The 23,471-nt window shown below is 45.3% G+C and overlaps 1 protein-coding gene across 17 annotated transcripts in view; it reads left to right on the top strand.

Moving 5' to 3' along the window:
• sox5 (SRY-box transcription factor 5) overlaps window positions 1-23,471 on the top strand; it is a 159,181-nt gene that overhangs the window by 110,774 nt on the left and 24,936 nt on the right. For 14 of the 17 annotated variants that reach the window (XM_069700056.1, XM_069700059.1, XM_069700048.1 and 11 more), the window contains 4 exons: window positions 4,004-4,176; window positions 6,130-6,198; window positions 16,161-16,287; window positions 19,738-19,829. In XM_069700056.1, the coding sequence (XP_069556157.1) occupies window positions 4,004-4,176; window positions 6,130-6,198; window positions 16,161-16,287; window positions 19,738-19,829 (461 nt within the window). The remainder of the gene's footprint in view (window positions 1-4,003; window positions 4,177-6,129; window positions 6,199-16,160; window positions 16,288-19,737; window positions 19,830-23,471) is intronic. The other 3 variants (XM_069700050.1, XM_069700065.1, XM_069700063.1) reach the window with 1 other exon arrangement.

Genomic DNA, 23,471 nt, shown 5'->3' with positions numbered 1-23,471 from the left:
CACACACACACACACACACACACACACACACACACACACACACACACACACACACACACACTCGTTTTATCCAGTATACACTCAGTCTACGCTGTAACAGCAGTTCTCCGAGAGGAGTTGTGGAGTTGACTGCTTTGCTCAGCGGTGCAATACGAGGAGTTGTCAAGGAAAGAAAGAAAGATTGTTGGTGGCATTTGTGGCCTTAAGGTACTTGTGTACAGCAACCGTTGCAGCCAATACAACTCGTAGAAAGCCAAGTGGCTGTTCTCACCTCCTGCCAATTATAGATTCATGAGAACGGCTCTTTTTTAGAGTCCCGTCTCATGATCTAAAAGTGACTCGGCATAACTTAGTTTCGAGACCTGGACGAAATCACATATGATAATATTGTGGAACAAACACTTCTATATCGATGTGGCAACAATAAAGAAGGGATGACTGAAACACAAAATATTGACACCATGAGCTTTTTTATAAATAATTAAATGGCATCACTTTACTCTAATGGAAAAGATATTCAAAACCAAAGACAATATCTAGTGTGATATCACCATATTGACATAATAACAATATATTACCAGGTATAGAAGCCTAATTCTTTTGTATGAGCAAGTAAGAAAATCATAACCGTAAGAAGCAACAAAGAAAGAGTGAGTTATTTTCTGTTGGCTACAAATCATGTAACTTTGACTTACTGAAGGAATGAGGTTCCTAGAAACTATGCATGCAGTAAGTATTTTAATCAAACCTTAAGTCTGTTCCCTAATTATTGACCATATTAACTAATTTGACGATTTACAGTAATCAGGTTATCGCTTCCATGTAAAATAAGCGTCTCAACATATATTCCAGACGTTTTCTGTCTGTCTCCTTCCCCTTCTTCTTCTCTTTATTCTCATATCCTTCCTTCACCCTCTCCTGCTCCTCTTCCTCTCCCTCTCGTTTCCTCCCTCCTTACCCAGGGGGGAGTTATCAGTGCAGCCGGGGTCATTAATTAGCCCAGCGAACACAGTGACAAGTATTACATTGTTACAAATTGGTTAATTACCCTGTGCGTGTGTGTGTGTGTGTGTGTGTGTGTGTGTGTGTGTGTGTGTGTGTGTGTGTGTGTGTGTGTGTGTGTGTGTGTGTGTGTGTGTGTGTGTGTGTGTGTGTGTGTGTGTGTGTGTGTGTGTGTGTGTGTGTGTAGAGAGAGAGAAAAGAGGGAGTCGGTGTTGGTTCGGCGGGTTTGTAGGTAAGCACAGGCCGGAGCAATCTGCCTAAGGAGGAATGTGTGTAAAGCGACGGAGGAAACCAGTTATCGATCCACCTGCCTGCCTGGCAGCAGCTGAGGAAACAAGGCGACGCCGGCTGATTTATGAGTTCACCGCAGAAATTCTCCGAGTCTGAACGAGAGGCGAGAGAGACAGGGGCGCCTCGCGTTCGAAGGCGTCTTGTTTTCTCTGACTTTCTGACTGTGAAGATTCTCATTCATCAGTTTTCTTGGATTTGTTTTTGCTTCTGCAAATACTGATAAAAGAAGACAGCTGAGAGGGGATCGAGGACAGCTTGTCGAGGAAAGAATAGAACGGTCGACGTTTTTCGCAATTTCGTGATGGAAGGAATGTCCACACACACACACACACACACACACACACACACACACACACACACACACACACACACACACACACACACACACACACACACACACACATGCACACTGCTTGCAGCCGAAGTGCCCAATTTGACTGTTTGCATTTGTGTGTGTGTTTGAAGGGAGGTTAACCCCGACAAGAAACCCCCTACAAAAGAAAAGACTCCTTTGATCCTTCCTGTCACCTTTGCAACTCCCCTTAGCCTTTTTTTTTTTTTTTTTTTTTTCTTTGGCCCCCTTCCTCCATTCCCCCTTCAACCCCCCCAAAATTTGAACAGGCTAACGTTTTTAACACAAGGCTCTTTCTTGTCTTGGTCAGCTTTGGCTACACACACACACACACACACACACACACACACACACACACACACACACACACACACACACACACACACACACACACACACACACACACACACACACACACACACACACAGGCTCTACAAAGGTGGGTCTGTGAGTTAGGACAGCGGCGTGTTTATTTTTCCAGCGGCCAGTGCTCCCGACAGTTGCCTTTATTGTTCATTGTTGGCGGATGGAGTGCTGGGCTGTGTGTGTGTGTGTGTGTGTGTGTGTGTGTGTGTGTGTGTGTGTGTGTGTGTGTGTGTGTGTGTGTGTGTGTGTGTGTGTGTGTGTGTGTGTGTGTGTGTGTGTGTGTGTGTGTGGGGGGGGTGTCGGTGGGCAGTTGAGGTGGGGTAGGTGGTAGCTACCAACAGGGAGGACAAATGGATGGCTCTCACCTTCCCAGAGCGGTCAAAGGGCAGGTCAGCTCCTCCCCTCCCTCCCCCCCCACCAGTCTCCCTCACCCCTGTCCCCCTGCACATTTTCCTTTCATCCCCCATGTTGTGTTTCTCTTTCTTTTCTTCCTCCCTGGTCTCTCTCTCTCCCTCTTCTCTCTTCATCATCTGGTTTGACTGGGCCAGGAATGTGGCCCTGTTAAAGGTAGCAGCTGAAGAACAATGGGGGATTGTGCTGTTCCACACACGCGCACACGCACACACGCACACACACAACAAGGCATGTAGGCAAACATCAGTAGTATGACCAGACATAGGCGCACACGCTGATTTCGCCTCAGTCTGCCTCCCTCTAACTACATCCTGTTGAATGATTTAGGCCTTGTGTGTGTGTGTGTGTGTGTGTGTGTGTGTGTGTGTGTGTGTGTGTGTGTGTGTGTGTGTGTGTGTGTGTGTGTGTGTGTGTGTGTGTGTGTGTGTGTGTGTGTGTGTGTGTGTGTAATGGAGCTAGTATGTCAGGATCTGAGGAGTCAAAGGTCAGGCCATGCTAAATGTGAGCAGGAGGTTGGTTGACTGCAGAGTAAACACAGACCAGACACACTCTCATTCTTGCTTTTTTTTTTTCCTCCTCTTTCTCACAAGCAGGAAAACACAGCTTGATTGTGACAGACCACCCTCCAAATGTACCCACAATTCAACGCAAACCAACACAATTTAGATTTTACTTCAAGTTTTAGTAAGAAATATACATTTTCAAACCTGACTGAAGTTTAATTTTGTTTGTTAAACTTATGAATCCGACTCAGATTTGACTTCCCACCACGTTTTGCCTCATCACAAATGTCTCCTCAGCCGGATTTGTTTTCTTTATTTCATTACACCAATAAACGCGGTGATGGATGTGACTTGATGAATGCCCATGAAAATGAGTTAACATCTGGTTTTACAACTCCGCGGTGCACAAACACACTTTTTTTATACCCATCTTCCGCTGATGAAGCCCCCCCAACCCTAACCTGCCGTTCAAAGCCCCTAACCAGTCGTATATTAAGTGGACCAACAAGCCATGGATAGTTTTACTCTGTTTTATTGTTCCTTCCTCTTTCGTTTCCCTCCTTCATGCCTCTGACCTCTGACTTCACCCCCACAAGCCTGCCTGGCCTCTGAATAGCCTGTTGCATTAATGTCTTTTCAGCATGCATCATTCTAACAAAACCCTGTATGTAGTTCGGGCACCATAAACTTAGTATATATATGCAGTATATAAACTGGTAAATAATGACAATATAATAAAACAAAGTTGTAATTATGAAATGTGTTTTTATGGGATAATTGCTGTTAAATGGTGCATTAATTTTATTTTGAAGGTGGTCATCCACCTTTAAGGGGCTCAGATACGACCTGAACTGTAACAATGGTTTTCTAGTTGTACTAAACAGACTTCCTGTTCATAAACTGGACCTGGAATTTTAAATAAGCCTAAAATGTTCTCTTTGAAGGATAAAACAAGTTTCATAGCGTAACCTTAGCCTTAGTCTTGCAGTCTTCTTCAAAGCCCTTTTGCATCGCCTTTGACCTCTCTCTTTTTCTCTCTCCCCCTCTCCCCCTCCACCGGACTCTCCCTCTACAGGTACCCCAGACAGCCTGGCGGAGAAAGAGCGCCAGCTCATGGGCATGATCGGCCAGTTGAGCAGCCTGAGGGAGCAGCTCCTGGCGGCCCACGAGGAGCAGAAGAAGCTGGCCGCCTCGCAGATGGAGAAGCAGAGGCAGCAGATGGAGCTGGCCAAGCAGCAGCAGGACCAGGTACAGGAGCGCTCGGCATGTGAAGGGCCCCATTTGGAAATAGCTGTGTTCCCCATGCCCATAGTGCACAGGAGTCCGTCCTAACAAGGCAGTCCGTCGGGTTCTAGTTCACAAAATCTGATAAAAAAAAATCTCTGATCATTACTTCAAGAGTTCCACAGAATCTGGGAAAGCTTTTATTCACCATATTTAAAAATATATACTTCAGAAATCATTATGTTTAAAACACGTTGCACTCTGCAGTAATGACATAAAACATTATGAAAATGATTCCTGGTCAAATAGTGAGAAAATGCACATAATTGGTGGTTGATTTGGAAGTTATACACACACTGATATACAAATTCAGATACGCACACACACACTCGTACACACGTCGCAATTGGTCATCAGAAATCCTCACACAGATTTCTTAGGTTTACAACAGAAAGTGGGCTTGAACAGCAGCAAATCACACAGGACTTGAATGTCCTCTTTCTCACACACACACACACACACACACACACACACACACACACACACACACACACACACACACACACACACACACACACACACACACACACACACACACACACACACACACACACACACACACGTATAGTGTTCAAGCAGCCAGAGTCATGCGCCTTTGGCAGCTCAAAAACAGGGACATTGCACAGGAATCAGCTGAGGGTATGTAATGTTGGAGCGGATGTAGCCGAGGCATACACACACAACGCTCACACACAACGCTCACACACACACACACACACACACACACACACACACACACACACACACACACACACACACACACACACACACACACACACACACACACACACACACACACACACACACACACACACACACACACTCTGAGCTCCCAGGCAAGAGTCTGCCAGGTATTTGCATAGAGAAGGGTTTCCCTTTTTTGTTGCGCTTTTTTTTTTGCTTCTGGAAAGCTTGAGGTTTACAAAGAGAGGGACACGCACACAACACACATAGAAATACAGCTGTAAGGACGAATCACCTGTGACAAACACAATGCCCGACGGTGCCGTCGGTTGCATCCCGCACCAGTGCTCAGTGAAGGAGTCTGATAATAGGAGAGTGAACCGTAATACTCTGTGGTTCTGTTCTCAAGTTAATTATATTTTAGCCACGTAGCTGCAGACGTTTTATATAAAATGAAAGCAAAAGGAAAGGTGAACTTAGAAACAGAGCAAAGTGGCATTAAAAGAAAAGAAATGTGGGAAATGTGCTTCAAAATTCATCAGAATTCACAAAAGGAAATAGTTGATGGAATTGGAAACGTCTATAAATACGTTGAATTTAATCTTTTGAATTAACACGTACACATTTGGACGTATACTTGCACATTAAATGCACATCAATTGCCACAACACCTGCCATATACAGTCACATACAGTAAACTATATTACATCTTTACATGCCTTACAGATTTTTTTTTAAGCTAAAGAAATGACTCCGTTTTAGCTTGATTTTTGTTTTTATCAGGGGGTTGATAGGACTTTCACAGAATTTGTACACACTTTTAAACATGGAGTTCAGTCAGTCAAAGAAAAACGACAACTCACCAGACACATACATTCTGAAAAAAAAAGCCACTTTAAATCATCATAACTATAAATAACAGTGATGTACTCATTACTATCAGCTATATATAAATAACAGGCGGTTTCATGCATGAGGCCTGTGCACACGGCAGTAAGTGTGTTGGTATGACACTGTCGAGTCCAGATGAAATGAGCTCTTTAATATTTAATCGCGGGGCATCGAACCTCTGTCATGCAACTGGAGCCTCAGAGACCGGCAAGATGTGTCGCATCTCCCACAAGCCCCCTGCACACACACACACACACGCATGCATGCACGCACGCACACACACACACGCACGCACGCACACACACACACATTCTAAAACTGTGCCGTGTGCTCCGTCCTCAGATTGCCCGGCAACAGCAGCAGCTTCTGCAGCAGCAACACAAAATCAACCTCCTGCAGCAACAAATTCAGGTGAGGCCGGCTTGTGTGTGTGTGTGTGTGTGTGTGTCCATCTGTGGGTTAGGGATGTGTGTGTATGCCTATAAGTGAGTGTGTGTTGTGTGAACGTTTATCCTGATGTGTGTCTGCACGGCCCACAAAAGCAATTTTGTGATTGTGATTGTTGCAGCTTTTCTTTGCTCCACCATCAGCATTTGTGGCCTGAATCAACGCTGACTTATAATAATAGTACCACCTCTTCCTCTACCACACACACACACACACACACACACACACACACACACACACACACACACACACACACACACACACACACACACACACACACACACACACACACACACACACACACACACACACACACACACAACCTGGTCAGTCTGCTTGGAAAAAACAAAAGTTTGGTGTTGACAAGTGCAGTATGTGTAAGTCTTTATCATACAAATCAAACTTCGCACATCAGACTGTCAGATAAGCACACTTTCCTGATGTTTAGTGCAACAATGTGAGTGATTGTTGAGGTGTTTTCACAGACAGAGCAGTAGATTGGATCGCTTCGGCAACAGATAATCCGGACCAGGCAAATCAGTCAATGAAGTACCTGAGGGTCGGGAGGAAACTCAGAACAAAAATAAAAACTAAAAAGATAAAGTTGTTTCTTCATGTTTCATCTCACGAGTCTCGGATGCGAGTCACATGACACCCTTTAAAAACTTTCAACACATCAACCGCCACCCAGATCGAACATGCATGAGTGACTATGACACACCGCGTGATCACAACAAATAGTTATGAGACGTCTGAGACCAGCAGCATCAGAATGGGTTCCTACCTGACTTGATTATAGTAAATGTAATTCAGATCCAGCTTGATTCACTGGTCTAGGTTGTTTATTCGTTACTAGGAACCAAGCGGACTCATGATGACCTAATATAAAGATATTTTTCTTTTCATTCGAGCACACTCTGTTGAACAACCTCCACCGTTATCTGCCTGAGGTTGACAATGCAGATAACGGGATCAAACATCCAAACATGTAAGGACAGTTGAACCTCACATGGTTATCCTGCAACTTTATCAATTTCTCTTCTCCATTCCTGTCTTTTCATTACAGTTAACACTACAATATTGTAAGAATTAACTAAAGTGTGTGATATGTTTGGGCTGTCTTTGGCCTGTCTTTGCACACAGTCACGATAAAACGTGCCTGTGCTTCACACAAGAGGCTGCTTTTCTTTAGTCATCTGACATTTACTGGAGAAACTTCCTTCACAACAAATTGCAAACTATTTGGTGCATTTTTTTGTTGAAAACAAATCTCCTCATATAAAAGTCAACTTTTAAATATAAAGTTAATTAAAAAAATAAATAAATTGCAGAGTAATTGCGTAAAAAGAACCTTTTCAGCTGGAGAAAATGTGTGGGTATGTACGTAACACTAAAAAATGGAAGTATTGTACTTTCGGGTGCTACACTGGAGCCTCTATTTTGGTCCAGGTGGCTTGGAACGAATAGCCAAGGCCTTTGTAAAGGCAGATGACACTGAGTTTTAAGCTGAGAAAGCCGGGCTTTGTATCATAAAGAGACACCCTGTCCGAAAAAGAACACACACACACACACACACACACACACACACACACACACACACACACACACACACACACACACACACACACACACACACACACACACACACACACACACACACACACACACACACATTCCCTTTCCCCAGAGAGTTTAGCCATACACAGTTTGTGTGATAAGAGACCTTGTGATAGCATGTGTGTGGGACGTGTGTCGATGTGTGTCCACAGTTCTGTGTAAAAACAGCTGTGTTTGTTTGCTTTGTGCGAGTTAAATTCGGAATTGTTCGCTTCGTTTTGTCCCCCTCGACAAAAAGGAGAGCACATGTTTGTTTCTGAGGATTTCTCTGTGCCTTCTCCATGCGTTCATTTCGTCACCCGTGTGTGTGTGTGTGTGCGTGCGTGCGCGTGCGCGCGCCGCAGCTGTGTGTGTCGAGCTATAAACACGTCCGCTCATGATTCACTCCCTCACGACCCTGTCGAGACAAAGCTCTCTTTTCCCATGACTTTGCAACCTTTTCCCAAACAAGCGTCTCTCCATTGAGCGGGGCCCAACAATAGTTTCTCACAAGCAGGGGCAGCTGTAGGCAGCCTCGTTAAGAGAAGGGGACACAATCAACAGGCGCACAAAACACACGCGCGCACGCGCACGCACACACACACACACACACACGTGTCACACACATCAAAGCCCGTGCAAAACGCAGGCAAACATACAAAATACACGCCTTTGCTCGCCCGTGCGCACGCATCACGAGCAGTCGCAGAGAGCACCGCACACTCGCCTGATGATCAAACACACACTCATCATCAAAGACTTGGTCGAGAAATACACTGCTTAATCATTCATGAAGAGATTGTCCACACAATCCCACAATACAATGGCCTGCCAGAGAGAGGGCACCAGGTTCAGTGTGTTGGGGTGTGTGTGTCCGTGTGTTTTGTGTCTGTATGATAAGCCCCTTGTGATTGCATTTCCCCCTAACGAGGCTGAGTTCAGCTGTCCCTTCTTCTGTGTGTGTGTGTGTGTGTGTGTGTGTGTGTGTGTGTGTGTGTGTGTGTGTGTGTGTGTGTGTGTGTGTGTGTGTGTGTGTGTGTGTGTGTGTGTGTGTGTGTCTACGTCCTTGGCTTTGTTAGGCTCAAACCCCCAAAGGCCTGTGAAGAATGCTTTCAACCGTCCACTTGGAAGAGGTGATGAAATGAAACGAATAATCAAGCTCATGAAAAAGAGAGGAGAGTGACACACATCCTTCATGAAAGCAGGACAAATTATTTATTGTGTATCGTGTCCGGTTTCCTATTTTTTTCTCACCCTGAAACCCCAATCAGGCTGGCGACACGCGTGTTAGCGTCCGCTATTTAGGCCAACGGCGCTCGCCAAAAATGTGGCGAGAGCTTGAGAAGCAAGGAAAGTTCTTTTACAGAGACGGGCCGCACAGCAGCACAAACTAATGACATACAGTATGAACAGCGCGCGCGCACACACACACACACACACACACACACACACACACACACACACACACACACACACACACACACACACACACTTTCATTGTGTCGACACTCATTAGTGTTCAGAAGTCAGTGATTAGCTACGTTCTCACTCTGACTAATTGATTGTACCTGAAATGACCCGTGATTTAGCATCACTTATGATCCATTAAATTTGACCCACACCACACACACACACACACGCACACACGCGCACACGCACGCACACACACACACGCTTTTACATTGTTTTTGAGAGCCTTTATTCCACATCTCATCCTCGCTCAGCCCCTCGATCGTCCTCACTCCGAGTCCTGACTTTAAACTTTACTTTTATCCTGACTAACCCTCTGAACCTAACCTGTAATCTTAGTCCCGACCTTAAATTATCTTCAACCAGTCTAATCCAAACTTTAATCTCCCACTTAAACCCAAATCCCTGACTAAACTTGTCCCCCAGGCTGAGTAAGGACACGTAAAATGACCCTCACTTCACAAAACTTTGTGTTCATGCCAACTTGCTCTCAAGGATTCCCACACAGGTGCATGTGTGCACATTAAGATGTGCAGACACACAAACCACACACAGACACACACACACACACACACACACCCACTCATACCCCCTGCTAGGGGCCTTCTTGTTAAGCTCCAAGGGGTGAGCACATTTTCTCAAACTTCCCTTTACTTTCCCTCTCGTCTTGTCTCGTGCTAATTAAACGGCTTGTCTCCGAGGCTCCCTCCGGTGTTGCCGGGGACGACTGCGGTTGCCACGCGGGGATGCGCGACAGGGATGAAAGGAGCTCACCTGCCGAGCGGCTCAGGGCTTACCTTGAGAACACGCGCACCTTTTTTCATGAAACGACAGCAACACACACACACACACACACACACACACACACACACACACACACACACACACACACACACACACACACACACACACACACACACACACACACACACACACACACACACACACACACACACACACACACACACGATGTATACTGAAACAGAAGGACGGGGGCATGAGTGTGTCCTGCCAACACACACACACACACACACACACACACACACACACACACACACACACACACACACACACACACACACACACACACACACACACACACACACACACAGTCGACTGTGTCTGCCCCCGTAGCGCTACCTCTGTGTGCTGTCTTTCATCTCATCAAGAACCGCTGTCGCCATAGGTCGGAGCCAGCAGAGCAGACCCAGAATAAGAACAAGGGAGGAAAAAAAAAGAAAACATCTGAAAATGAGTAAAGCCACCTGATGCTTTGACTGGTTTAAGAGGGGCCAGGATCGCCGGCGACATTCGCTAACAAGCTCTCTATTAAGGCTATCCTATACTGCTAACTCAATCTCACGCACACACACACACACACACACACACACACACACACACACACACACACACACACACACACACACACACACACACACACACACACACACACACACACACACACACACACACACACACACACACCTCCAAGTGTAATACCTGGTGCAATCACAAGCACAAGCTCTGTTCTTCAATGTCAGAATGAGAAAAAAGTTATAACCTCTAAAAAGCCCGCTGTTCATTCATTCCCACACACACACACACACACACACACACACACACACACACACACACACACACACACACACACACACACACACACACACACACACACACACACACACACACACACACACACACACACACACACACACAGTACACCACATACATTCACATAACACCTCTATTTCTTGCATAGGAGCAGCGAACCCAATTGCCTGTGTAATTGTTTAATCACCCCCATTACAACCGCAGCCAATGTTATTTGTGTTTTCTTTACACGCTGAATGTGCCGACACACACACACACACACACACACACACACACACACACACACACACACACACACACACACACTTTCACTAATAAACTGGACCGCAACCAACAAGCCGTTTCCCACTGAGACCCGCCCTCTCTGCCGCGCTGTCTCGCGCACAGACGTACCTGTGTGCGCTCTGCCACCTGAACCCCTGCATCAACAGCAGAGCGGTCTAATCGCCCCCCTCCCTCCTCCCCCTTCCCCCGTCCACACAAACTTAATGGACGAATATTAAAAGCCGGCTTGTCTTTCTCCCCCTCTCTCTCTCCAAATTAATTATTGGTTCTATCGCTTGCACGTCCCCTCTTCAGCGATAGGTCATCCAGGTCTTGCATTAATTGCCGCAGCATATGGTCGCCAACAGATTTTAGCTGTGGGACTCGCACTTTAGCGGGGGCTATTTTTTCGCGCGCTCAGATGCGAGCCATATTGTGCAGCGCTGGCAGCTATTGTTCGGCGCATTAACTTCATAGAGCTAATTACTCCCCAATAATAACTTTACCTTGGAGTTTTTTAGCGCGCCGCGTGCCAACCAACCTGTTTCGCACCCCATATGTTAATTAGCGGCCACATCTTCATTATGCCGCAGCGGCGCTTTAAGTTCAAGCTGTGCCGCCTGGCGCGTGGTGAACGCAGCCTCGACTCGCTGCCAATTATCCAACTCCTGCTCCCCTCTCCGTCTCTCTTCCTCTCACCCTTTCTCCCTCACTCGTTTCGTTCTGTTCGCTCTCTCTGCTGTTTATTTCCTGAGCAAGTCGCTTCGCCAGGGTGAATTGTCGACTCCTCTTTCTCTTCCCGGCCTCTTTGCCCCTGTGAAAGTTCTCATGGAAAAGTTTCACACTTCTTCTTTATATAAATATATATATATGTCGGTTTTTTTTTTTTTCTTTTCCCCCCTCTGGCTGGGTTTCTTTGTTTTGCGTTCAGTTATCCCTGATTAGAGGAATTTCTCAGATGAGTTTTGTTTGCTTCAGCCTTCTTTTCTTTTTTTTGGACGTCGAGGAGGGGTTTGCAGATGAAAAAAAAAAAAAAAAAAAATGGAGATCCTCTCATTCTCCACGTCAGCAGCCTACAGTAGCGGCAGTGTGATGTTTTTGTCTGTGTGTATTGTAGGTTTTCATCTTCGCTTTGGGCCTGATGTGAAAGAGAAGCTGAGGAGTGCATTATTCCCCAAAGCTGCCTGCTGTTTCAGATGTGCCTGCTCCTTTATGTGGGATCTGGAGATTGTCTGATAGATCTGGCCTCGCTCTCACTCTCCTCCTCCTCCTCTGTTTCTCTCACCCTCACTTCCTCTCGCTTGGCTTTTTTCCTTTCCCCTTCTGTCAATTCATCTCTTTGTCTCTGATTCTTCCTCTGTCTGATTTGGGACGGCGGTCTCCCTCGCTCCCCCCACCCCCCACCCTCTCTTCTTCTTCTCGGTTTCAAAGTTTACATTGTGATCAGAAGGCAGACACACAGAGCCTGTTATTCACTTTAAGGTAGTGCATTGTCATATCTTCAGTCTGAGGAGAATGATTAGATTAAGTCATTTTGTAGATGTAAAGGAATGTAAATAGGAAGGAATGCACAGATCTGATATCATATGACTCACCTCCACACACACACACACACACACACACACACACACACACACACACACACACACACACACACACACACACACACAGTTCAGACAATTGTGTGGAGTCCCCTGCTTCCCCATGTTACGCTCAACTTGCTCTGATTTGATGCCGTGTGTGTGTGTGTGTGTGTGTGTGTGTGTGTGTGTGTGTGTGTGTGTGTGTGTGTGTGTGTGTGTGTGTGTGTGTGTGTGTGTGTGTGTGTGTGTGTGTGTGTGTGTGTGTGTGTGTGTCAGTCAGCAGCTGTTCCACACATATCTAACTCAACTTCTCAAACAGCAACATATGTGAGGGAATGATTCTCCATAAACCATCCCGTCTTTCTTTCTTTCTCTCATTTTGTCGTCTTCTTCTTCTTTTGTTCCTTTTTTCTTCTTCTCCTTCCTGCCGCCTTATCTTCTTATCCCATTGTGGAGACGTGTTCATATTGTGTGACAGTACTGTAGGCTGATTAATGTCTGCCTATTGTACGCAGGCTTTTTGTCAGGAGGTAGAAAGAGAGGCAGAGATGGAGAGAAGACAAAGTGAAAGTGAAATAAGACTGTTGTCATGAAGGGGCTTCAATCATATTTTCATTTGCAAAGAAAGAAGCAAAGCCATGAGCACACACTGACGTCACGCTGTGTCTATGTACAGTATGTATGTAGTACAGCTGTCACAAGCTTCTCCTCTTCCTCTTCCTCTTCTCTTCTCTTCTCTTCTCTTCTCTTCTCTTCTCTTCTCATCTCTTCTCTTCTCTTCTCTTCTCTTCTCTTCTCTTCTCTTCTCTTCTCTTCTCTTCTCTTCTCTTCTCTTCTCTTCTCTTCTCTTCTCATCTCTTCTCTTCTCTTCTCTTCTCTTCTCTTCTCTTCTCTTCTCTTCTCTTCTCTTCTCTTCTCTTCTCTTCTCTTCTCTTCTCTTCTCTTCTCTTCTCTTCTCTTCTCTCCTCTCCTCTCCTCTCCTCTCCTCTCCTCTCCTCTCATCCTCTCCTCTCCTCCTCCTCTTCCTGTCCCTCCGGTACATTACAGTATTGCTAGCCAGCTCTACTCCAGCATATGTCCAATTAGGCCTGAAAGGCAAAGCAGAACTGTTCTGTCTGTGATTCGTCCCTGCGGGGGTCCTGTCCGAGCGCCGCGCCGGAACGCCTCCCCCTTCTGATCGCACGGCACGACGGTTTATGGTTAACCAAAATGGTGGAGTAATTATTGTTTTTGGTGTGAGGGAGGAAACAGGATCCGCTTGAAGAGAGAGTGCTATTCCCCTGCGCTGTGATAGTTTGATTACAGTGCTGCTGGCTGCCGCATGCCGACACACAGGAGCAGGAGGAGGAGGGAACACACACACACACACACACACACACACACACACACACACACACACACACACACACACACACACACACACACACACACACACACACACACACACACACACAGGTATTTACAGTACACTGTGAGAGCGCTGTTAGCAGTGAGCGACAGCGACTCCCTCTCTCGTCTCTTTTGTCTATTTACCTGTCTCAAGCACTAACCACTTGAAGTGCCCACATCGCCGAGATATTACCTGATTGCACCGTGGCACCACCCCCACCGTCTTTATGATTGTTTGCAGCCATTTCCAGCCATTTCCATCATTCCAGATCAATTTTTCACATCAGACTGCTTTTACCTGCCCATTATCCTATTCAGCCATTACCTCTCCGGCCTTCTGGCAAAATAAGAGCGACGGAAGAAGAGGGAGCAGGATGAGTTACAAAGAGGGGAATAAAGTGCTCCGCTGTCAAGCGTGCACAGGTCAAAGCCCTTAAAGACCCCACGAGGGATTTCATTTAAAGGGCCACTCTGCCGATTTGACCCGTAAAGTTTCTTCTTTTTTTTATTTCAATGTGTTTCGGAGGGAATAAGGAAGGAGATTTGTTAAATAAGTGGTTACATTACAGGACCTGCCTCGTCTACTTCTCTATTTCAGTACAGTGTAGGCGCAACATTGTTGTATTGTTGCCATCCCCAAAGATTCAAAAGCAGAACTGTTGGCCAATGAAAACACCGCAGTGGGACTTACTTCGAAAGGAAGTTAGTAAATGAAAAGAACAAGGAGTTAATGGCTCTATCGATTATGCAATATTGTCACACCCAATGAAAGGGAACTGATTGATTTTTGTTTTTTTTGTTTATTTTTGTTAAATTGGTAAAAAAAAATTCCACAGAGTTTGGCTTGAGCTCCTTCGCTGTCTCCACTCAGCTTTACAGATAAGATCCTCCTTCTCTCACCTTTTTCCACCCTCCCTCATTTCATCTCCTCATCTTCTCCCCGTCTCTCCTTTCAAACTGTCAGTCAGTCCATCACACGCGAGTCTTTGTGTGTTGCTTTTGGCAGAATGCTGTTTAGTGCAACCATCTGTCTCCTACTTCTCTCTGTCTTCCTTCTCTCTCTCTCTCTCCTGTCGTCCCTGCCAAAGTCACCCATCGGAGGAGCTTTTTTCCACGTCTCCTTTTAAAATCCTGGAAACCTTACGAAGTCGCATGGCTCTCTGCCGACAGGCGCGCACGGAGGGTTGTGTCTGCGTGTCCGTGTGTTGGTGTGTGTTTTCAGGTTGGTGGGAGGTTTGATGAAGGGAGAGAACATTATCTTCCAAAATAAAAGAGGAAGGCCAGCTGTTTACTGAACTGTTCTCATGACTTGCTTTTTATGTTTGAAAGGACAATGCTGTGCTTAGACTCTGTGTGTGTGTGTGTGTGTGTGTGTGTGTGTGTGTGTGTGTGTGTGTGTGTGTGTGTGTGTGTGTGTGTGTGTGTGTGTGTGTGTGTGTGTGTGTGTGTGTGTGTGTGCGCGCGCGGCTTCATTAGTGTCTTTCCAGACTGATGTCATATGTGTTGCAGCTTGGTATTGTGCCAAAGCGTTTAATAAACCCGTCAGTCTATGACAGGATACCGTGTCACGCGTGGAACGTGGAAAGTAAAGTGCCTCGTGTTTAGGCGCCAAACACGACGTGGTCAAGTTCAGGAAGAGATCATTTTTCAACCTTGGTCGTACATGCGAAAACTTTTCACGCTCAGATGAGGCAAAACGTGACACCGACCGTTGTGTTACATGCTTTGGCGTCATACCAAATTGGTATGTGAGGATGAATGCATATTCATAGTATATGTAGCTTTAATTACTTCTGAATCTTGTTCTTGGATCAGTTACTGTGTCCACACACCATTAGCGTGCTTTGTTTCAGTGTATGTTCAAGGAGAGACAGGTGCCAAACGCACAGGTATTAATCTTCATATCTTTCTTCTCCCCACCCATACATCATTCCTTCTCCCGCCTCCTTTTCCTCTTTTTTTTTCCCGTTCCCAACTTTCTACCCTCTCCCCGTCCTCTCCCGCCTTTATCAGCAGGTCCAGGGCCAACTCCCTCCGCTGATGATTCCCGTCTTTCCTCCGGACCAGCGGACTCTGGCGGCGGCTGCAGCCCAGCAGGGCTTCCTTATGCCCCCTGGCTTCAACTACAAGCCTGGCTGCAGTGAGTGGCATCCACACACACATATTCAGAAATAGGTGCAACTTTGAGAGTAAAAGTAGCTTTTATGTGTGATGTTTCGCATGTTTTTCACCGCACAAGGTAAGAGTCTGACCATTTTCCCACACATGGAGTCTGGTTGTTTCCCAAAAGACGAGCTCGCTCTAATAACAACATCTCCCTCTTAATAGAAAAAAACAGTCCAAATACACCCTTCCTGTTTACACTCTAAATCTCTCTCTTTATCTCTCTCTCTCTCTCTCTCGCTGAGTCCTTTTGGCTCCTTCCTTTTGTCTTGTCTATTTTTTGATGTATAAAAGCAACAAAATGAAGGCGTCCTGCAGGACATGTTTTTTTTTTTTTTTTTTTTTTGGCTATCACGCTCCGGCTGTGTGGCAATGTGTTGTTTACCATGGTAGAGAGAGAAAGATGGAGATAGAGAGAGAGAGAAAGAGAGGTTGGTGCTTGCCAGGGGATGCTGGGAATAAATGCAAGGTGGGGGGGATGGAGGGTTAGCAGAAGGGGGGGTGGTAATGTGACCTGCCCCAGGTTCTCCTCACATTAACACGGGACGCAGCCAGAACATGTTTCCAACACAGCCCCCACACACGAACACACATTGTACACACACACACACACACACACACACACACACACACACACACACACACACACACACACACACACACACACACACACACACACACACACACACACACACACACACACACACACACACACACACACACAACACACACTCACGTCCAGACAGCCAGCAATTGCTTCGTGATACCGCAAACACAAAATAATACCAATAAAAAAATTTAAAAAAAAATTGTAGACACAAATATCATGCACACAAACACAGGCTCGTGCACACTCAGTCCCCCCCCCCAATCCCCTTACCACCACCCACCCCCACCCCCCCCAGCGCCCCCACACCTCCCCCACCCCGCTCCGAGTTTCACAGCTTCCCAAACAAGTCCATTCCATTTTAATTAGTGCCATCTTCACCCACGCCCACTGCCCACGTAAATACCCTGTCAAGTAGTGGGCTTGTCTTTTCACTGCCTCGGCCAACTCCAACCGGACTGGCACGCCGCGGCGGGCCAAGCCGCCCCTGAGAAAACTCTCTGGCAATTTTCAAAGTTGTTGTGAGTCGAGAGAGTTTGGTGCCGCGGGCTCTAAATAGGACATGTGTAGCATTGTGCTCTGACATATTCTCACGGCGCGACGCAGCATTCGCGACATAAATAGATTTTTGTCTGTACAGTATGGACTTCTGTGCACTCAGGGGCTGTCGTGTTTAAACACTTGAAGAGTAACACGATTTTTTTTATTTTTTTTACAGCTTAACATAACTGTTCAACTGTTGCCAGGGCTTCCTTTGAAATAGATTTAAGGTTTAACACTAAACAGACCTCCAGTTTGAGGCATGACATCTTCATAGTCTCCAAAACGTATAAATAAAGTAAGAAGAAAGCATGAAATGACAACAGGCAACTCATATGTCAATGAGTGAAGATAAAGTTTCAGTGATGCTGATCCTGTCTTAACTATGTAATAATTTATTCCAAATGAGGTTATTGCAATTCTAAAGTTGGTCAAACTTTTTTGTTTTTATTTCTGTTGAATTCAGTCTTTATTTCCAGAGATCTAACCTTGCAATAAAGTTGGGTTACTCACAAATGCTTAAAAGTGGCCCACATCTGCCAAACTCTGCACCCAAAGTTCATTACATGGGCCGCCTTTTAAAAATGTTAAAACCTCAAACAAATTCCTCATCAGGGTTTTTTTTTTTTTTACTTTAGAAAGCAAAGTTCAGAGTCAGTTTAGACATTAAACATCTATTTTTACAGCTCAAGTCGCAATCCTCATGCTTAAAATGCCCCTTAATGAATAAAAAAAAAAAAAAAAATCGTGCACAAAGTGAAACCGATGTTGTTTTTTTAACATCTCGCCTTCCTCGCTCCATCTCCCTCCTTCTTCGTCTGTTTGTCAGTGAGAAATCTCTTCCACGTCCGCCCAGGTCGCTGTCCCCACGCCAAGAGCAACATGTTTGCTTTTCTCCGTCCCTCTCCCTTTTGTTACAGCGACCCCCAGGAGGAGCATAAATATCCACTGGGCTCATGTTTGTCTAGGGAGCAAGGAGAAAAGACCAATCTCCGAGAATACACAGTCCTGAAATAATTCTTTAATCCCTCCTGCCCTCCCTCCCCACTGGAGAGAAGAATGTCTCAGCTTTGCTTTCAGGTTTTTTTTTTTTTTTAAAGAGCCAAGTTATATGGGAAAATATGTTGGAAGGAAACTCTGGCTTATGCCAAGCTAGGACAAAATGCGCACAGAAATTTACATGGGAACATACACACAATAGGAGGCTGCGATAGAGCCAAGAGGCTGACCGCTCTGCTGAAGGTCCGGGTCAGAAATGCAAGGTCAAGCACTGAGAACATTCTCAAGTTTTTCTCCGCCAAGACCGAAGTTTCCTGGATTAAATACCTCCTCCATGTACTGCACTTTGGTTACTGGGCATGTTCGAATGCAAATCAGATGTGTTAACCAACAAGTTTATACAATATGACCATAATTAGACACAGTATCGTCTCCCTGTCCTCTCTCTCTGACCTTCCTGTCCCTCCTTTTCTCTTCCTCTCTGAGTAATTACAGCACCGACGACCTGCATCTGCGAACTAATAATCCCAACTCGTCCTTTTCTCCCCGGCTTCCTCCACCTAGCTGCACTTATGTCATCTCCTCCGCCCTAGTCGTCCATCTTGCTCTTGATTTATCATTCCTGACAGAAAGGTGGGAAAGAGAGAGAGTGAAGAAAGAGACAGAGCAACTTGTGAAGAGGAAAAGATGACAACAGGGGAAGTGGGAGACGAGCACTGAAAAAGCATTGCTCTCCCCACAGAACAGACATTTGAGGAGAGTAAAAAAAAAAAAAGAGAGAGAGAGAGGGGAAAGCTGCGATCGGCAGTCGCGGCTCTTAATTACGGCGCTGGGGCCGGCTTTATCAGAATCCCTTCACCTCGCTGCTCTTTGTCAGGGGGTATTAAGGAGGAGGACACACAATCAGGCTTTTCATTAGGGCCCTACCGGCAGCGCACACAAAGGACGGCTTTAACAGCTGCAGAAAGGGACTCAGGTGGTGACGGTGGTGGTGGTGGTGGTGGTGGTGGGAGGGGAGGGGAGGGGAGGCTGATGGGGGAGAGAGAGCGAGAGGGAGCGAGGGATGAAGGTGGGACGAGAGGGAGGAGAAAAACAAGAGGATGAAGGGGAATAGGGAGGGTGAGGGAGAGGAAAGGGAGGACATGGGAGGAGGGAGCAGAAAATAAGGAGATAAAAAAAAAAAGAGAGGATTTGGATGATGTGCAAGTGGTGTGTAAAATGCACCAAAACTAATCACTGTTTTTGATTTTATGTTAACATAATGATGTTTGGTTTCTGCAGGTGACCCATACCCTCTCCAGCTCATCCCCACCACAATGGCTGCTGCTGCTGCTGCTGCAGCCACACCGGGCCTGGGACCCCTGCAGCTCCAGGTAGGACTGCACGTAAACTCTCAGAAAGGCCCAAAACGTGAATTTCAATTACAGCAACATCAACCAGAAATCTTAGAATATCACACATCCAGTTAAAAGACCTTCCCTTCTCACTTGGGTGGAGCAGTAGGGAACAAATCCCCTCCTTAACCCTGCCAGTGTTCACACCACATCCTGCTGCCCACTGAGCTACACAAGCCACAGGGGGGAAAGCACAGCTGTCACTTTCAGGCAAAGTGTAGATGCTGAAGTGATCCCGCAAAAACACATGATCCTTATGATCGGAGCTCGAAAAGTCACAGTGAGCTGACAAATGGAAGCCTCGCCCTCGGCTTTGTCCTGCCACAGGAAGCAAATGTGGTCGATGCTGACGTGGGAGGCAGCGGACAGAAGAGACGGACAGAAATATTCAGATTGGTTGTCAGAAGTGATCTGTGGGTGACGCCGAAGACATTTCAATCTTCTTCAGCAGCACGGAGGCATCTAAAGGATTGATTTAACTTTTAGACTATCATTATCGTGATTTTACTTTTACCGATTATTTCACCGGCCCCCGAACACACCTAGAAAGAAATGTTTGCAACCTAAGCAGCAGCTTTGGATCACTTAAGTCCTCCGATACATGATGTACTGACTGGAAACAAGCAGGAAAACACATTAGTCATTACAAAATGTCTGTGATTGCTCACTAAAAGCTCACCTGTTTTATTTAACATAAACCATATATATGTGGAAATGTATTCAGCAGAAACGCACCACAAATCTCAAGTCAAAGCAGTCAAAAGTTTAAAATATATAAAAATACTGGAATTGAAAACTAATGCTTCATTTAGTTTAATGAGGAGGGACTACAAACTCATATTGGAGAAAAAACAAGCAACTTTTTTTATTTAAAATAAAAAAGAATACTTAACAAATTTTGAGGAATGGTTTGTGGTGCTAAAATTGCTAAAGTGCTCAAATCTACACGAAGTAAGTTAAAGAGAATCCAAACTCATTTTATCTGGGGTTTTTTTTTAGATGCGATCGAACAATATTTTAATCTAAACTTTGCAATTTTAATTGGGAGGCACAATTCATGACAACATTAAGCCATCAAAACTAAAGGGCCAGTCCATATTTACACGCACTCATGCATTTAATAAAGTGGTCTGCTACAGTGCGTGCTCTGCTGCCGTATCATAAATCTTGAGGCCAAATGGTGAAGATGTAAAAAAAAAAAAAAAAAAAGCAGAGAAGGAGAAAAACAAAAACATCTGTTATGTCACTTACAAGGAGGATGAGTCTGACTTTGCTCCCTTTCCTGTCTGCATATGCAGCCGTTTACTCGGTAATCCCGACCACTATCTCCTCCAGGAAAAAACACACACGAGTAAAACGCAAACATACTTCCACTCAGAACCACGTGGGCTTTGGGGCCCCCCTTCTTCCAGGGGTTAACAGCCTGCGCGGGCGTCCTCTCAGTTGGCTGTTTGAAATACATTAAGCTCCAGTGTCGGGCTCGGCCTCAGCACGAGCTTTCACTCGGCCACCCCGGCCTCCTCGACACGCATTATCATAAAAAATACCACACCGGCGCGCACACACACACACACACACACACACAGGCCTGCACATCTGGGAGAAACAGCTGCACGGACACACATGTTTTCATGTATATTAACACATCTTTTCGTTTCACGCACAAGGAGAGTAATGGGAATAGATGGGTTAAAGGTCAGTCACAGTGCGTGTAATACATTTGCACCTGTCAGCCAAACGTGCCGACCCATATGCTAGACACTACGGGGAGAATAGAATAGCTGTGTAATTCTATCATGGAGAGCGGACCCCGCTGTCGTCACTGATTTCATTATTCCTCACATTTGTGTGTGTGTGTGTGTGTGTGTGTGTGTGTGTGTGTGTGTGTGTGTGTGTGTGTGTGTGTGTGTGTGTGTGTGTGTGTGTGTGTGTGTGTGTGTGTGTGTGTGTGTGTGTGTGTGTGTGTGTGTTTAGCCCGAGAATAATGCTCTCTGTCTGTTATCACTGCTCCAATCTAGCTGTCCATATGTTCCAATGTGTTCGGGCTCACTCAAAATCTCCAGTTGAACAGCTTTGTCCACCTTGCAATTGGATTTTATTTTTTTTACTAGAAGGGAGGGGCGAAAGAACACAACAAGTGCACACAAAAAAAAACCCTCTCACAAGCAGATTGTTTTCTTACAATCCTCCCAGAAAAACACACATCCACATTCGCGCTCACACAAACACAGTTGCACATTGAGATTAAGGCTTTGTCAGAAAGAAACGGATTTGCCCGGGCTAACACAAGTACAGATGTCTCAATGTGGACGGATTTCCTTTGGGATTGTCTTTGCGCCCTCGTTTGATAAGGAGGTGTTTCTGTCGCCGAGACGAGGCATGACAGTTCGCTTGGACCTCGGGTCGCCACGGCAACACAGTGGTTCGGTGGAAAGAATACAAGTGAACCCACTTAGCTGACAGACGTGCACACAAATAGAGACGAAATATGAAAGATACAATACCCAATAAGGCCAGCTGGATGCAGGAAAACAGGGAGACCTGCTCACAAATGTGTTGTTTCCACTTGTGGACACTTAAACCAAACACACACACACACACACACACACACACACACACACACACACACACACACACACACACACACACACACACACACACACACACACACACACACACACACACACACACACACACACACACACACACACACACACACACACACACTGATCACAGCTTATGGTTTAATTGTTTGAATACAATAAGTGTCTCTTCTTATTAATATTTTACATTCGGCATTTGCTTCCATACACCTTGAAAACTGCAGCAAAAGGTTCAAGGCTTACATTAAGCATCCATATTTGTAGTTCATATCCAACATATTTTGTTTTGAAAAGCTGTTAAAAAGAGTCCAAAAAAATGTCTTTGAATTTCATTCCACAAAGACTGAATGTAAACCTTTCATAGAGGTAAAAATAAAATCATTTTTGTGATAAGAAACAGACACACTCTTGTCACAGTGGGTTTTTCATCTCAGCCAATGACAGGGTGGGATTTAATCCGCTTCAGGTCATGACCTTTTGGTCCTTTCAACCAGCTTCAATAGATCAATTCACTTTGCTGTTAACAATAAAGAACGACTAACTGTTGAAAGTTTGACAGTTATACCCAGGATCAAGTTATGATCTTGTTTGAATATAGCTTATTTAGTATTTTTCTACACCCCTCCTACATTTTCACCTTCTTGCAAAGAAGAAGGGAAATAAATATTAAAAAGACAGCCGTACAAGCAGCATTAAAGCAGTACTACATCAATTTAGTAGTAAATATTTTTTTAATTACAAACACACTGATTTTGAAAAGATTTGTAAAACTGAAGCAGCAGACCTTGAAATGTGCTGATTTTCTGTTTGAATTTATAGGTTGAGCTCCAAAAAACAGAATCTTAGTTTCCCTTAATGCAGCTCAATAGATTCTTCTGTTTGTAACTTTATGACTGATACATTGCCTTGTCTTTTCCAATCTATACCCCCAGTTTGTGATACAGTGTCTAAGCCCATGCCAAATTAACACTTGTGTCATCACCAAGAACTACAAAAAAAAGCCATATTTGTAGTTTAA

Source organism: Brachyistius frenatus, unplaced genomic scaffold (genome assembly GCF_029030835.1).
Source record: "Brachyistius frenatus isolate BFR_SWC_R1_liver_20210118 unplaced genomic scaffold, ASM2903083v1 Contig_32, whole genome shotgun sequence".
In the NCBI taxonomy this organism is placed as follows: Eukaryota; Metazoa; Chordata; class Actinopteri; family Embiotocidae; genus Brachyistius; species Brachyistius frenatus.
The sequence above is the reverse complement of the archived record's forward strand: the minus strand, read 5'-3'. Positions and strand labels throughout refer to the sequence as shown.